The following is a 17,951-nucleotide window of genomic DNA, read 5'->3' as shown; positions in this document are numbered from 1 at the left end:
CTGTGGACTCCAAAATTGAACTTCTTCACAATATTCTGATTTTCTGAGAGACACTGAGTTTTGTGTTTTCATTATCTCGAAGCCAGAATCATCAAAATTACAAGAAAAAAATGACGAATTTACGAGAAAACCCCCCCTCAAATTTACGATTAAAAAATTCAAAATTTACAAGAAAAAAATCACAAACTTTTTCACAATATTCTAATTTTTTTGAGATATAGCTGTGTAAAAAAAGATGTAAAAATGACCAAAAATAGATGTAAAAATGACCAAAAATAGATGTAAAAATGACCAAAAAGAGACATACATTTATCAAAAAAATTCACAAAAAAACAACTGTGGACTCCAAAATTGAACTTCTTCACAATATTCTGATTTGCTGAGAGACACTGAGTTTTGTGTTTTCATTATCTCTAAGCCAGAATCATCAAAATTACAAGAAAAAACTGACGAATTTACGAGAAAACCCCCCCTCAAATTTACGATTAAAAAATTCAAAATTTACAAGGAAAAAATCACAAACTTTTTCACGATATTCTAATTTTTGTTGAGATATACCTATATTCATTCTTTTGGCACACCTCCTGCTGCAGTTAGCAGCACATTTAACTTTTTCAGACGTGTAGAAGGTATGTAGTAACTCACGCTGTCGCTCAGCGTGGCGTCACAGCCGTGTTGAGCCAGCAGCAGCTTGACGATCTCCACGTGTCCGTGTTCGCTGGCGCACATCAGCGCCGTGGAGCCCTCGTCGTCCTGGACGTTGACGTCGGCCCCGTGAGCCAGCAGGGCCCGGACCATGTCCATCCTGCCGTGGCTGACCGCCAGCATCAGCCCCGTCTGACCAGCCTGACGGGGACACAAGGAGGTTTCATTAGCACAGTCAAGTCTCTGGTTCTGGTTCTGGTTCTGGTTCAGATTAAGACGAGACACTGCAGGAAAAAACATGTTTTCTTTCCATGCACTGGTCAATTTTGGGCTATTTGTCTTTCAGAATAGTGGAAAGAAAACATCCAAAACAAACATTTTGGTATTTATTTTACTATATTCTGAAGATTTTGTCCCAAATTCATCAAATGTTTGCGCAAAATGTAGAACCACAAGCGTAGAAAGAAATTTCCCATTGTCCTGCACAATACTTTGTGTTTTACATGTTCTATATTGTTGTTGTTGTTGTTGTTGTTGTTGTTATGAATTAGAGTCAATATTTTGTCTTCAAGCTGTCATTAAAACCCAACTCTTCTCGTTGGCTTTTAACATCACGTAGAGTGTTGATTTTATGATTTTTTTGCTTTTATTTGTATTTATTTATTTTTTGCAGGCAGTACATTTTACATTTTATTTTATTTATTTTTAATTTATTGCATTTTACTGTTCTATTGTTTACTACATCTCTTTATATTGTGCTATTTATTGTTTGTGCAGCACTTTAGAAACCTTGTGTTTGCTAAAATTGTGCTATATAATTTATATATATATATTTATATAATATAATAAATAAATCTTCAAAGGCCATTTTCTCAAAACAAGTTTTTTTCTCATAAATCTCAACTTCAGCTCCACTTACTGACCAGTTTTTATGCCTTTTGACTGTATGAAATGAGTTATAAAATGATAAAAGCAGATTTCCTTCTGTAAAAAAAGTTGAATCCAATATATCAATAAAATAAAATAAAACGTTTTAAATTTGCTTTATCCAATGTTCAGATTTATGTCCTGGATATATATTAAAATTTGCAAATCTTAAGATACAATTTCAGAAACCTTGTAATGCAAAAAAAATATTGTCTTAATGTAAATAAACTGGGGAAGTTTAATGGTAATATCTAAAAGTTAAAAGAAGAGAACATGTTCTCCTGCAGTATCCAAACAGTTCCCTCCTTCACCACTAGGTGTCACCAGAGTACCAATATTCCTTCTTGAGGGTAAAAATACATCTGAAAATAAACTTTCTGATCAATTCTTTTGCTGCTAAACTTTCACTAGAGACTCTTGTGCAACATCTGGTTTGATATGTTTCTATATTGATTTATGAATCACAAAAACAACTCATTTGGAGCCTTTTAAAACAACCTTTTATAACAGTCAGTCAGTCTTAACATGAATGGTTTGTTTCCAACTAATGCTCCCTATACAGTAGTGTTCAATATAACAGCAGTCCAATGAGACCAACCAGATTAATCAGGTTTTTAGTATATTTTTTATTGCTACATGGTAAACAAGGTACCAGTAGGTGCAGTAGATTTGTGATATGCAGCTCTTAAGGCTGTGCAATTGGGCAACTAGTTGACTTTACAAACTCAAAACTATTTTGTAAAAACGTTTTTCTTCTTCTAGGATTTAGCAACCCTGTGAATCACTGAACTAATATTTAGTTGTATGACCAGAGCCCACTATAACAGAGTCTTTAAAAACATGACCTGTGTTTCTCTGCCTATTAAACTGCCTCCTGTGCTGCTGGCTGCTGACCTTTGACCTCTCGTCACTGACCTGGCTGGCTCTAGCGTTGACGTCTCCTTTGCTGAAGAGTTCCTCTACGATACGCATGTCTTTGGGCGACTCCACGGCGGCCAGCGCAGCCAGCATGATGGGGGTGTAGCCCGCCTTGTTCTGCTGGTTCACGTTACACACATCTGAAACACACACACACACACACACAGTTTAGACTTTTTTTTGTCATTTTGTTTCTTTATTTGGTCATTTTGTGTCTTTTTTGGTCATTTTGTGTCTTTTTTTTTGTCATTTTGTGTCTTTTTTGGTCATTTTGTGTCTTTTTTTAGTCATTTTGTGTCTTTTTTTTTTAGTAATTTTGTGTCTTTTTTTAGTAATTTTGTGTCTTTTTTGATCATTGTGTCTTTTTTGATCATTTTGTGTCTTTTTTTAGTCATTTTGTGTCTTTTTTTTAGTCTTTTTTTGGTCATTTTGTGTCTTTTTGTGTCTTTTTGTCATTTTGTGTCTTTTTTGATCATTTTGTGTCTGTTTTTTGGTCATTTTGTGTCTTTTCTTGGTCATTTTGTCTTTTTTTAGTCATTTTGTGTCTTTTTTGATCATTTTGTGTCTGTTTTTTGGTCATTTTGTGTCTTTTTTGATCATTTTGTGTCTGTTTTTTGGTCATTTTGTGTCTTTTTTTTTAGTCATTTTGTGTCTTTTTTTAGTCATTTTGTGTCTTTTTTTAGTCATTTGGTGTCTTTTTTTAGTCATTTTGTGTCTTTTTGTGTCTTTTTTGGGTCATTTTGTGTCTTTTTTTGGTCATTTTGTGTCTTTTTTTGGTGATGATTTCAAAGTTCTGGAAAACTCCCATGTTGCATTGCGACACTCCCACATGTATTCTGATGCATTTCATTGGCCAAGAGACTGAAAATAGGTGAAAAAACTACAAATACTACAAAACGACGTATCCTCTTTCCCGGCTTTAATGGTAGAATAACACAACAGCTCCCAACAGGTTTTAATGGTAGAAATGCGGTAATACTTTCCCGCCTTAAACGGGTTAAAACACTCTTTGGCAGCAGCAGCTTGAGGGAAACTTTTCCAGAGTGGGTGGTCTCCTGGAGACTCTCGAGGTGATTGACTTGTCGCTGCCCGTCACTCAACAACCAATAACGCAGGAGGACTGTGGGACTTCTCTCAGGCCGGGACGCTTTGTGTCTGCACCTTAAAGGACTCGTCCTCGCCGGAGAGACGAGACACCAGAGGACATGAGACGGGAGGTGAAGGTGTCTGAGGGGAGGAGAACTCTGAGGAACTGGGAGGACAAAGACTAGAATGGACCAGGGGGGAGGATCCGCTGTCACACAGCACAAGGAGACAAAAGGCCCAGAGGACAAAAGGCTTTTAGAGCAGCGAGTGGCCGGACCTCATCACTCTATTGAGCCTTCAGAGAGACCAGGAGGAGGAGGAGGAGGAGGAGGAGGAGGAGGAGGAGGAAGGGTTCAGGTCCTTCAGCTGAGGAAAAGTACCTAAAATACTCTGGAACAAGTAAACACCACTATTATAGACCCATTAGAAAAAAATGAATTTGAATTTCAAAATATATCAAGAAAGAAATCCTTCTTCCAAAAATCATGTCACTTGCAGCATCACAGCCAAAATTATTGCCAAAACAAAAGTGAAAAATGACAAATATGGCTGAAAATGTCCCCAGTGGTCCCAGAGGGTCAAAGGTCATCTCTGAAGTAGGAAAAGCTTTGAAACATTTTAGAAACGGTAAAAACAGGATTCCTTTCCATGTTTACTCAACACCAACAGGAAATACAACACATGCTGCTGAAGCCTTTAGAGCATGGGGCTCAAACTCGCGGCCTGCGGGCCAATTGTGGCCCTCGTGACGATATTTTGTGGCCCCCACCTTGATATGAAAGTTTAATGTGAGTTTTATATGAATGGCACTTTACCGTGTTGTGTGTGGAAGGTCCCTTTGATTACTTTTTTTGGCAATTTTTTGTCTTTTTTTGGTAATTTTGTGTATTTTTTAAAGTAATTTAGTGTTTTTTCAGTCATTTTGCATCTTTTTTGTAATTTTGTGTCTTTTTTTGGTCATTTTGTGTCTTTTCTTGGTCATTTTGCATCTTTTTTGTAATTTTGTGTCTTTTTTTTGTCATTTTGTGTCTTTTTAAAGTAATTTAGTGTCTTTTTTTGTCATTTTTTTGTCATTTTGTGTCTTTTTTGTCTTTTTTTGTCATTTTGTGTCTTTTTAAAGTAATTTAGTGTCTTTTTTGTCATTTTGTGTCTTTTGAAAGTAATTTAGTGTCTTTTTTTGTCATTTTTGTGTCTTTTTTTGTCATTGTGTGTCTTTTTTTAGTAATTTTGTGTCTTTTTTGTCATTTTTGTGTCTTTTTTTGTCATTTTGTGTCTTTTTAAAGTAATTTAGTGTCTTTTTTTGTCATTTTTGTGTCTTTTTTTTTGTCATTTTGTGTTAGCTGCTCACCTGCATCCAGCAGCTTCTTCACCACCTGGAAGTTGGAGTGTGACACGCTGTAGTGGAGCGCCGTGTTGCCGTTGCCGTCGGCCATGTTGACGATGTGGCGCAGCACGGCCGGAGAGACGCTCCCGAAGGCCGCCAGGTAGTCCTCCACCATGGGCGCCATGGCCGACTTCTGGCTGGACACACGGAACCACTCATGCTGCACCGTGTTGAGACAAGCTCTCTGAGGAGGAAGAGGAGGAAGAGGAGGAAGAGGAGGGAGAGGAGGGAGAGGAGGGAGACGTTACACACAGGAAGCTGACACTCAAACGGAACTAAATAGAGATGTTTAAAACAGGGCGTTTTAATGACATTTATAGACACACAACACTTCTCCTAGTGTCCACAAGTGTCTGAAATATTGGGGGAAAAATTGAGTCTCTATATCATGGGTCTCAAACTCGCGGCCCGCAGGCCAATTGCGGCCCTCGTGACGATATTTTGTGGCCCCCACCTTGATATGAAAGTTTAATGTGAGTTTTATATGAATGGCACTTTACTGTGTTGTGTGTGGAAGGTCCCTTTAATTACTTTTCTTGGTAATTTGTCTTTTTTTTAATAATTGTGTGTATTTTTGAATAATTGCGTGTCTTTTTTGGTAATTTTGTGTCTTTTTAAAATCATTTTGTGTCTTTTTTTAGTAATTTAGTGGTTTTTCAGTCACTTTGTGTCTTTTTTTGTAATTTTGTGTCTTTTGGGTCATTTTGTGTCTTTTTTTTAAAGTAATTTGGTTTTTTTTCTGTCATTTTGTGTCTTTTTTTAATGTAATTTTGTGTCTTTTTTTGGTCATTTTGTGTCTTTTTTTTAAGTAATTTTTTTTCTGTCATTTTGCATCTTTTTTTAGTAATTTTGTGTCTTTTTTTGGTCATTTTGTTTCTTTTTTAAGTAATTTAGTGTTTTTTCAGTCACTTTGTGTCTTTTTTTTTGTAATTTCGTGTCTTTTTGTGTCATTTAGTGTCTTTTTTTGGTCATACCCCCAGGTAATTTGAGTTTGAGACCCCTGCTCTACATGTTGCACATATTGAACTACAGTCATGGAAAAAAAAAGGTTAGACCACCATTGTTTTCTTCAATATCTTATTCATTTTAATGCCTGGTGCAACTAAAGGTTCATTTGTTTGGACAAATATAATGATAACAACAAAAACAGCTGATAAGGGTTTAATTTAAGAGCTGATATCTAGACATTTAACATGGTTTTCTTGCTGGTGACAAAAATCATTATCAAGAAAACCATGGAAAATGTCTACCAGACATTTAGAGCTGGAGAAAATCAGATTCTTACTGAAATCAGGAAAAAAAAGTTCTATAGAATTTGGCAACCATTTATTGATTATTTTTAACCAGAACACAAAGTCTGAGGGCAAGTTATAGAAGTGCTCTTAGTAGAAGGAAAGAACTTATTTAAAAAAAATATATATATTTTTATTTTTTCCCCGTCTCTGTTTATTATTTTTTTTTTTTTTACTATTGAAGAGTGTATACAGGTTTGGGTACATATACATATATACATATATATATATATACATATATACATATATATACATACATATATATATATATATACATATATATATACATATATATATATATATACATATATACATATATACATATATATATATATACATATATATATATATATACATATATATATATATATATATACATATACATATATATATATATATATATATATATATACATATATATATATATATACATATATATATATATATTTTATTTTATTTTATTTTTTTAATGAATATCTTACATCTGTCAACTTTTTATTTGGAAATATATAAGTTAATACAACTTAAATGACCTTTTTATGTAAACGTGTACTTGTAAATGTGTCTGGTGTCTGTAAAAAAATGAGGGAAAAAAAAAAAAAAAGTTGAAAAAAAAATAAATAAATAAAATACAGTCGATCACAGTTGTAAGCAGAGATTATGATTTTAAAAAAACCCCACAAGAGAAAGAAAAGCCTCCTCACCAGATCTTTACTGCTCACAGCTTTTGTGTCACTCAGGTGAGTTTTGAGAACGTTGCTGGCTGCTAACATCTTCTCACTCAGCTCGTATCTGAGAGAGAAACATTAATAAACATTAATAAACTTTATTATTTAAACATGATCAGATACTATAAACCATGAGTCTGTAACAAACCTCTCTCTCATCTCCTGCTTCTCTGAACTTTCCTCTTCCTCCTTCTTCTTCACGTCCTCGGCTCCTTCGGGCTGGAACTCCTCCCTGGTGCTCCTCCCATCCACCTTCTTGTTTCCCTGCTCCTCCTTTCCCTCCTCCTCCTCCTCCTCCTCCTCCTCCTCTTCGTCCGACCCCGAGGAGCTGCTGTCCTCTGAGCTGGAGTCGTCGCTCGACGTCGTCTCATACCTGCTTCGCCACCAGGGGGCGATAAAAACCACACATTTAAAAAAACACTCCACTAAAAGTTAACAAGCCTCAGTTTATGAGGGAAGAACATCAACACAAGAGTCTTTTAAAATGTTCAGGTTCATCTAAAAAAATTAAAAGAAATTTTTTGTCAATTATTTCAGAAAGTGAAACTCATACATTATATAGATTCATTACACAGAGTGAAATACTTCAAGCCTGTTTTTCTTGTCATTTTGATGATTCTGGCTTAGAGATAATGAAAACACTAAAGTCAGTGTGTCAGTATAAAAGTAGAATATTGTGAAGAAGTTGTAAATTTATGAGTTTTCTCTTAAATTTGTGATTTTTTTCTCATATATGTAATTTTTTTCTCATATTTGTGATTTTTTTCTCATATATTTGTGATTTTTTCGTTGTAAATTTGTCTTTTTCTCATACATTTTTGATTTTTTTAATCATAATTTTGTATTTTTTTCTCTTAAATTTGTGATTTTTTTTCTCTTAAATGTCATTGTTCCTTGTAAATTTGTCTTTTTCTCATAAATTTTAGATTTTTTAAATCATAATTTTGTTTTTTTTCTCTCTTAAATTTGTGATTTTTTTTCTTAGAAATTTGAATTTTTTTGATTGTAAATTTGAGATTTTTTCTTCTCGTAAATGTGTTATTTTTTTCTTGTAATCGTGATGATTCTGGCTTAGAGATAATGAAAACACAAAACTCAGTGTGTCAGTATAAAGTAGAATATTGCTGGTGAGTGTAATATGCTGGTCCTGGGTCAGTGGTGGTTTGGTTCATGTCCTCTGCTGCTGTTGCTCCTCTGGGTTTTCTGAAGTCAACACTGTATTAATGCAGTAAAAAGCCCAACTCTTTTGGTAATTTGTGTCTTTTTTGGTCATTTTATGCATTTTCTTGGGAACAAAGGACAATAAATCCATTTACACTCAGTCATTTTATAGATTGTTTTAAAGATGAAAATGTGTTTTCATTATCTCTAAGGCAGAATCATCAAAATTACAAGAAAAACAGGCTTGAGATATTTCACTCTATGTGTAATGAATCTATATAATGTACGAGTTTCACTTTCTGAATAATTGACAAAAAATATTTAACTTTTCCACGATATTCTAATTTTATTAGATGTACCTGTAGGCATCCTAAAACGGTAAATAACATTATTTTAATAACTGTCTAGAATATTTAAACAGATTATGTATTTTGCGGCTCACCCTCCGTTCACTCCGACAAACTGCAGGTTCTTCTTGGTGCCGTTGGAGTCGGGGCGGCCATCTTTCTTCTTCATGATGGACTTCAGGGTGCTCTGGCTGCACGGCTGCCCTGAAGAGCACAACAGGAACACAACTTAGACCAGAAGATCACATTAAAGAAAAAAAAACCTACATTTATCTGGAGTTTATGGATAAAAACAAACAGGTTTCTTTAAGTTTTAGATGTTGCTTTGATAAAACCTTATGAGGCAACAGCTGCTTTATTTAAAATCTTATTTTTAAATCATATCTTAAAGATGAACTGGGATTCTTCAGGTGTCACGGCTGCAAAAATGTGGAAAAATATCTAATTATGTTGACTGATATTGTGATGATTTAAAATATTTGAGGGAATAATCACTTTTGCGTCATAACTCTCATTGAAAAAATATTAAAATGATCATTGTGTGATATTTTGCAAGGATCTTTAAAGAAAAAATGTTTTTTTCAGTCTGTAGAATATGATTTGTAGATTTGGATATATCTGCAGCACAATACTTGTTTCAGAATGGTATTTTGATAAATATTTGCCTTTTTACAAATATTTAACCTTCCTTCTTTTTGGATAATGCACCAGTCCATATTGCAATATTGATAGATACTTTATTTTTCAAAATAACCTAAAGAATATGACTAGACAATTACCAAAATAAGAGTAAAAAGTAAAAGATTTGCATGCATACAGTGTGTAAACTGCTGTAAGGTGTGCAAAATAGATGTAATTATGAGTTATAAATCCGATCAATAGAAAATTGTCAAGATTCTTTACAAACCAGGGCTGCAAACAATGATTTAAATCAGTGATTAAAAAGTCAGTTCTTTCCTAGAATCGTTTCATCAATAAATGTGAGAAAATAGTTAAACATGCCCTATATAACTTCCCAGATCCAACAAAACAGTCCAAAAATCCAAATAATTCAATTTATTATCATGTAGGACAAAGAAAAGTATCAAATTCTCACATTTAAAAGGCATGTGATGAAGAAATTATTGGATTATTTTGCTTAAAATGATGATTATTCTATGATAAAAAATAGCTCCAAATTATTTTCTGTCCTTCGACTTATCCCTGCAGCTCTACTGTGTATTTGCTTGTTCTTAGGGCTGGAAGATATATTTATATCAAAGATATATCAATATATTTTTAACTGTGATATGGAATTAGACCATATCGCATATATCGATATAGTTCAAATTCTTACTAGAGTTTGCCATATTAAGTTTGTTTGTAATGTTTGTTATTCTTTTCTCATATAAATATGTTTATTTCAGGAAAAAAATGACCTATTTTGTTTCATAGGCTGTTTTTAAAAAGATTTTTTATTTATTTAAATGTGCACTTTATGGAGCTTTGATTTAAAAAAAAAAAAAAAAAAAGTACTCCTGTTATACAGTATTTATGCCCACTTAAATAAACTTAAATTAACTACTTGTGACATGTCATACTTGACTTTTGACTGACCATTTGCTCTCACTTTGGGATAAAAATATCAGGATATATATCGTATATCGATATTCAGCCTAAATATATCAAGATAGGACTTTTGGTCCATATCAGCCAGCCCGGCTTGTTCTTTTATTACATTTTTAAACTCTAATTCTTCTAATAAAATCTCCTCTGCTGCAGCATTAAAAGTCTCCTCCAGTTAACAGCAGCACAACATCACTAACCAGCCGCTGAGTTCATTAACAAACGACCCGCTAACGCCTCAACGAGCCGCTGGAGCTTCTCTCACATGATTCAGAGCTCTGGCAGAGAGGACAGGAGACATTAAGGGTCCGTCTCACGCTCCTTTCAGAGCGCTCTCTCTCTCTCTCTCTCTCTCTCTCTCTCTCTCTCTCTCTCTCTCTCTCTTTCTCTCTCTGTCTCTCAGCGAGGAGCTGGAAGTTTCCCCAAAGCCTGAAAGTATCTCAGTCATTTTAAACACAGGCCTCGAAAACCCAAATACCAGCCGAGAGCCAGAAACATTCAGCACATCTGCCAAGACCTGCAGAGGCCTCTCCTACTGCTGCAGGCACGGCTCGCTCTGCGTGTGTGTGTGTGTGTGTGTGTGTGTGTGTGTGTGTGTGTGTGTGTTCGTGTATCAACATGCAGTAGCATACGTCTACATTAGCATGTTCACGTCCTCAGTAGTCGAGTCATTCAGCACGTTTCCCGTGTTTTGACAGGTGGAGCTGATGATGATGATGATGATGATGTTTGTTCATATTCTTAAGAACAAACTGAAGACTTTTCTTTTTAATTTGGCTTTAACCTGAACCATTTTTAGAGATTTTTTCTGCTCATGCATCTTAGTGTTATAACATCTTTATTATTTATTTATTTTGCTACTATTTATTAGTATATATATATATATATATTTATTTTTTTTTGTCTTTTTTGTGTCTTTTTTCAATCATTTTGTGTCTTTTTACATCTTCTTTTGGTCACAAAATGACCAAAAAACAAAACAAAACAAAACAAAATTTAAAATAATAAAAATAAAATAAAATAAATAAAATAAAAAATTTAAAAATGTTATTATTTTTTATTTAATTAATTTCTAAGCTGCCTCCAGTGTTTCCTCACTGCTTTAAGACAACAAAAAGTTTCAAAAAAAATATTTATCTTTTTTTTTGTTTTTTGGCACAAGGTCAGGAATTAAAACTATGCAACCTGTTGAAGACTTTTATTTTATTAATTATTATTTTTGTATATTTATTTTATTTTTTATCGTTTTGGATCAAGGTCAGGAATATTTTTTTATCTGAATTTTTTTAATAAAAAAATAAAGTAATATATATATATATATATATATATATATATACACATATGATTATATAGAATATATGAGTCATTAAAATGGACCATTCTGCAAAACTTTCAGTACTTTTGATGCTAATGCTGCAAGTCCTGCATTCAAAATCTTACTTAAATTAAAAGAGCAAAATAATTATTTCACTATAGCATTGTTACTTTTACTTCAGTAGAAGGTCTGAATACGTCCACTGTTGGTTTTTAGGACATTTCATATCAAATGAGGAATAAATGAGGGATTTAGTTCAGTGACTTTCAGAGCTAAAACGTCCAAAAACAGAAAATAAATTGACTAAAAGCAACAACACCAAACACCTTCCAGCTTCTTTAATGTGACAGTTTGGTTGTTATATTATTGTAAATGAAATATATTTGTGCTTTAGACAGACAACAGACATTTAAAAAAAATGTTTGTTTTAATGAAATGTTGTGTAATTGTGTACTAAATCAAATGGAAATATGGAGTTATTGATAAAGATAATAGTTGCTCCACTGGTTTAGTTAAATACAGGACTTTTACTTGAGTATTTCTACACGAGTACTGCTACTTTTACTCTAGTAAAAGATTTGAATACTTCCCCTTCTGTTTTTTGGGGACATTTCAAAATAAATTGACGAAAAGCAACAACACCAAACTGCTGTTTCCAGTTTATTTATTGTGAGAATGTGATGCTGGTTTATATGAGCAGAACGTATTAGGTGTGAGAAAAATAAAGGTAGTTGATGGTGCATTTACTTGGTAAAAGTTCTCATTTTGCAGTGAAATGTTACCGTCAGTGTTTAACCATAATATATGATGTTTTTGGATATTAATATTATTGTTGCATTCATGTTTATCTTTAATTTTACCGCTCAAGATGTTCTCCAGATGCATCATGTTCTATAAGGTCTTTGAAAAGCTGCAGCTGCAGGTCCACTGGATAGTTAAATACAAGACTTTTACTCGAGTATTTCTGTATCATGTTGCATGCATCATGTTCTATAAGATCTTCTAAAAGCTGCAGGTTTATATAAGAGGTTCCTGTGAAACCCCTTAAGGACACTGAGGTGATTGTTCAGCAGACATATTTTAGGCTCTTCCAGAAAAAAATGTAAGCATAAAAAATCTGCAGCTATTTCCAGACCAACTGTAATACGATCCACGTCACCACCGAAGAAGTCCATCTCGTGTTTAGAGAATGCATTTTTAGTAAGCTAACCAAAACCTTGTAATCTGGTCAGATAACTATCCCTGCCTTTCTGCAAAAACATCAGATCTGCTCACTAATAACAGCCTCCAGCTCTGCTTTTCATCTGCAGGCTCCGTGCAGCAGCACGCTGGACTTAAAAGTCAAACAATGAGACGTTTTTTGTTGTTTTTTTGATATTCCAGCAGGATAAATATCCTATAAAACACACAGATAACATCAACGGAGGAGTTTCTTAGGGCCAAAGAGAGTCAGTACCATGCAGCGCTGTAGACATCTGCAGGTCCATGCGGCTCTTCTGCTCGGCGGCGCTCATCTGCTGCTGCTGCTGTGCAGGTTTGTCTGCAGAAGTCAGGCTGAAGGAAGTCTTCTCCATGTGAGAACGCTCCGTCCGCTGCTGCTGGACGCCCTCTGGAGAGGAGAAGAAGAAAGTCAGTACAAGTTACCATGCACCAAGTAAATACACCATCAACTACCTTCATCTTTCTCACACCTAATATATACACACTACAGGCCAAAAGTTAGGAAGCATTTAAAGGAGGGGAGAAGATTTTTCAGGAGTGATGATATTACTGCGCCGAGTCGAAGTGCTCCCAAGTGCTATTCCGCCATACATTATAGTTATCCTTTTTATCCGCTTAGAAAAGAGCCACGTTTTATTTTGTGTTGCCATACTTGGTCGTTTAACTACTCGTGTAGCTGTATTTAAATAGGGAAAACGTGGAGGAGTTTGGTCGCTTCTAACTGTCCATCTGTTTGGATCCTAATGAATGAACTGGGCTAAGCTAAGTGCTAGCCAAGTGGCGCCGCGCGCCAGGGCGATTGAGTGCACGCATTGAGACGCAAGAGGTCTGTATCAACTCGTCTTACTTACCCGAATAACATGTTTTAATATGAAAAAACGGTGGAGTGTTCCTTTAAACAAGTAGTATTTAAATAAAGATTGTTTTTTTTTAAAGATTCAGACTTGGTAGCAGGATATCAGCCCTGTTTTTTTTATTATTAGATATTGGATGAAAAAGAGAGAAAAGTGGAGCATTCACATACACCTACGGTTCAAGGTTGTTAAAAAAAAGGCTGCAGTTTTGTTGAATTTAGGCTACAAAACCACTGACCTAGGTTTAGGGCAAAAAACTAACAGTTATCACATGTTCTCCATCTCAACATGAAATATTTCAGATTCAGCTTAGTGTAAATAAGCTTTTAGTATTAACAATGCACAAATTAAAAATGCACATAAAAAGGTGTGTGGAGATGAATTTAAACCACAGAGCTGAAACTAAAAAAAAAACAAGCTGTGGAGTTGCTGCACTGTAATAAATAAATAAATAAATAAATAAATAAATAAATAAATAAATAAATAAATAAATAAGAAAAGCCGTAAAAAGTCTGGCAGCAAAAGTTGCCCAAACACTTACAGTCAAATTAGTAAAACAACCGTAAGTTATTTTACAGATAAATTCTTTAAAATTGGGTGTTTATTTTAATGTCTGCATTTACACAAGTAGTATTTAAATAAAGATTTAGAAAGAAAGAGGAAGATTTTTTTGGCCTGTAGTGTATATACCACTCAGAAAACTCCTAAATATAAACTTTGAACTCCTAAGTTTTTATTTGCGTTACAGTGTACCAATATCTTTGGAATCAGGGTTGAAAGTTTTTTGACGGTCGTCTGATGGATAGTGTGTGACAAATAAACACATTTTAGCTTAAAATGTTGATTTATTTCTTCAAAAATCACTTTATTCTACATGTCTCATTTAAAGTTTGACCAAAAATAAACCTTTTGCTCTAACTAGATCCCGTAAAATTCTGCTCTTCTGGGAAGCCTAGAATGACTCAGCTGAGACCAAAAGTCACAGGACCAAAAAAAAAAAATCACTGCAGTTTGTTTACACAGAGCGGAGAGGAGAGGACAAGACAGGTTGTAATTAGAGGCTGTGAAAGAGTAAACAGATTAATATGTAGAGAGAGTGGAGCACTCCTTTTTTCTTCTAATATTGGCAACATATAAAATATTAAGGGTTAAACCACTAACATATTGTAAAGACAAGTTGGCATGTTAGTGTTTACCTCTGTTACATCTCAAAAAATGGACAAAAAAGGAGCGACTGTTTAAAGGAGAAACTTTTTTTGGGACTCCTTGTACAAAAGAAATCCACTCCAACTGTCACTTTAATCGTCTCCAGCGGTGATGGAAGAAGTATTCAGATCCATTAACGCATTTATTTACTAATTCAAGATTTTATTTATCTTAAGGAAGTAGGATAATTATTACCATTATTAAGAGAATCCCAAAATGTGCAAAGTAACAAATGAAACTCGTCTGAGTAGAAGTATAGAGTTGCATTAAATGGTACATCTCAAAAAATCTGAATATCATAAAAAAAGTTCTATATCTTTTGTCAATCCCTTCAGAAAGTGAAACTAATAAATTATATAGATTCATTACACAGAGTGAAATATTTGAAGCCTGTTTTTCTTGTGATGTCCTTTCTGTTGGTCCACTGTGTTTTCTGAAGTCAACGCTGTATTAATGCAGTAATTCATGCAAAAGGCGGCCAACTCTTTTGGTATTTTGTGTCTTTTTTCGGTAATTTTGTGTCTCTTTTTAGTAATTTCTGTGTCTTTTTGGTCATTTTATGTATTTTCTTGGTTATGTCGTGTCTCTTTTGGTAATTTCGTGTTTTTTTTTCCGTAATTTTGTGTATATTCTTGGCTATGTTGTGTTTTTTTTTTGGTAATTTTGGGTCTTTTTTGGTAATTTTGTGTCTTTTTTGGTCATTTTACATCCTTTTTTGGTAATTTTATGCATTTTCTTGGTATTTTTTGTCTCTTTTGGTCATTTTATGCATATTCTTGGTAAGAAAGGACGATAAATCCATTTACACTCAGTCATTTTATAGATTACATCTCAAAAAAATAGAATATCATGAAAAAGTTCAATATATTTGTCAGTCATTTCAGAAACTGAAAGTCATACCTTATATAGATTAATTACACAGAGTGAAATATTTCAAGCCTGTTTTTTATTTTATTTTTGATGATTCTGGCTTAGAGAGAATGAAAACACAAAACTCAGTGTCTCAGAAAAAAAAGTCACTCTATGTGTAATGAATCTATATAATATACGACAATACGACAATAAATATTGAACTTTTTCACAATATCCTCATTTTTTGAAATGTACCTGTACTCAATTAAAGCCCCTCCAAAATGTACTTAAGTCCATAACTTGAGTAGATGAACTGAACTTCCATCACTTGTTGCACTGTTTTCAGTGATTAATCATAGAACATTATTTGGGTTAACAGGGACGCCGTCTGTGATCCTACATTCCTAAAAGAGGCCAGAAACTGACCCCGAAACAAGCTCGCACACAACACAAGACAATCGGCCAGCGTTCCTGTGCCAGGCGGCATGAATGCGCGTTATGTAAGTGAGAAGGAGCCATGAATCAGCAGCAGCAGCAGCGAGGTGTTAGTGGAGGCAGCAGCGGCCGCAAAAACAACAAGAGGCCGATTGGTGCCACGTTAACCGGCTCCCAAAAAGAAATGAGCTCATTGTTGGTTCACGTCCAAAGCCCCCGCCGCATTTTTCAGGGTCAGAGATAACTTTGGCCTGTCCGATCCAATCAGGGTTCTCTGGAGACGCTGTGTGAACGCTGGAACCACCAACACCCCCCTCCAGACCAGACCAGACCAGGTCCTCTACGGTACGGTTCTTCAGTCCTAAACTACATCTGACTCTTTATCTCCTCAGCTGTTATAATGCCTCTCAACAGGCCTGCAGCAGGGAAATTCATTTATTTTACATTTAATAGAATGGAATGAATTCAAAATAAACCTTGATTTTTTTTTTGTACGGCCAATTTAAACATATTTTTTCCAATTTTTTTTATGTTTACATTTTAAAAAAAATATTTTACATTAGTTTATGGTCTAATTTTATATTTTTTTTATTGCTTATTTACCTGTGTTTTATTGTGTTGAATTAAAAATAAACCTTGATTTTTTTTTACAGCCAACTTAAACATATTTTTTCCAATTTTTAAAAATATTTTTCATATTTTACATTAGTTTATGGTCTAATTTTATATTATTTTATTGCCTATTTACCCGTGTTTTAATGTGTTTAAATCAAAATAAACCTACATTTTTTTATTTATGGCCAACTTAAACACATTTTCCCAATTTTTTTAATCTTTTATTTTTTTAAATATTTTTCATATTTTACATTAGTTTATGGTCTAATTTTATATTATTTTATTGCCTATTTACCTGTGTTTTAATGTGTTGCATTTTAATATCTTGTTTATGAAGTGCTTGATAAAGTAAGTACTATTAATAAATAATTTTTTTTTTCCCCCTCAAAAGAATCATGGGAAATAACAACCTTGCATCCCTCAAAAAACATGAATAAATAAAAAATGTAAGATCTTTTGTAGACCTCCAGTTCTTGGTGTATAATGTCTATTTTTCTTTCTTTTATGGATCTTTATTCAAATAAATGAACTAATTCCAAATCCAAAGGATAATGATTCACCTGCTTCTATTTTTCTGTTTCTGGTGAAATTAGACACTTTTTGGCTCTCTGTTTAAAAAGGTTCCCCTCTGAGTTTTTGGCCTCTAGTAGAAATATTATCATTATTAATATAATTAATATATTGAGTTGTTTTTTTCTGTGTGTGTTTTTACATGTGAAGTAACACGAAAAAATGCCGCAAAATGCAGAGAAGAAGAGGACAGCAAGCTGGTAAATATGGAAGTAAAATATGCAGGATTTCTTGTAAACAAACAAAAGCTCTGTTTTGTTGTTTTTGCAGAAAAACTCCACAGGGCACCTTTAAGTGCTGCTACTTTTAAAAGTCTAAAGAGGTACTTGAGAGTGTAATTGAGATGTTTTACTTCGGGGTAATAGGTCCGGCCTCAAAGACACGACAACTCCAAAACATTTGAATTGTAACGACTAAAACAGAATAAACTTCATGTGTCTCAGCTTACTGTACAAACTAGAAACTGCAATAAGAGTCCGACATATGAAACTAGTTTAATGTATTGTGCAATAAACTGTGGAAACGAAACAAGAAAATAAATTAAACTCTCCCTCAGGCAATAAATACATGACAGCCTTCTCAACAGCTATTGTGCAAGATATTGTGTGTGTTTGTGTGCGAGTGTGTGTGTGCATTATCCGTTGTCAGCCCTTGAAACTATGCTCTGATTGCCTGGCATGACTTTAAGCCAATTATCTCATCAGCCATTTATTTATGCACAGGGTTGGTACACGTTAGCAGTGGTCAAATTCAAGCATTTTTCAAGGACTTTCCAGGTAAATTTTCAAGC

General features: G+C 34.0%; 1 protein-coding gene across 2 annotated transcripts in view; it reads right to left on the bottom strand.

Moving 5' to 3' along the window:
- kank1a (KN motif and ankyrin repeat domains 1a) overlaps positions 1-17,951 on the bottom strand; it is a 110,032-nt gene that overhangs the window by 2,591 nt on the left and 89,490 nt on the right. Inside the window, exons 5-11 of one of the 2 annotated variants that reach the window (XM_059336284.1) lie at positions 12,865-13,017; positions 8,584-8,692; positions 7,129-7,356; positions 6,957-7,044; positions 4,925-5,144; positions 2,488-2,630; positions 646-846 (exon numbers count right to left, since the gene is read on the bottom strand). In XM_059336284.1, the coding sequence (XP_059192267.1) occupies positions 646-846; positions 2,488-2,630; positions 4,925-5,144; positions 6,957-7,044; positions 7,129-7,356; positions 8,584-8,692; positions 12,865-13,017 (1,142 nt within the window). The remainder of the gene's footprint in view (positions 1-645; positions 847-2,487; positions 2,631-4,924; positions 5,145-6,956; positions 7,045-7,128; positions 7,357-8,583; positions 8,693-12,864; positions 13,018-17,951) is intronic. The other variant, XM_059336285.1, reaches the window with a different exon arrangement.

This window comes from Centropristis striata, chromosome 7 (genome assembly GCF_030273125.1).
Source record: "Centropristis striata isolate RG_2023a ecotype Rhode Island chromosome 7, C.striata_1.0, whole genome shotgun sequence".
Lineage (NCBI taxonomy): Eukaryota > Metazoa > Chordata > Actinopteri > Perciformes > Serranidae > Centropristis > Centropristis striata.
Note: the sequence above shows the minus strand (reverse complement) of the source record. Positions and strands in the feature narration are given on the sequence as shown.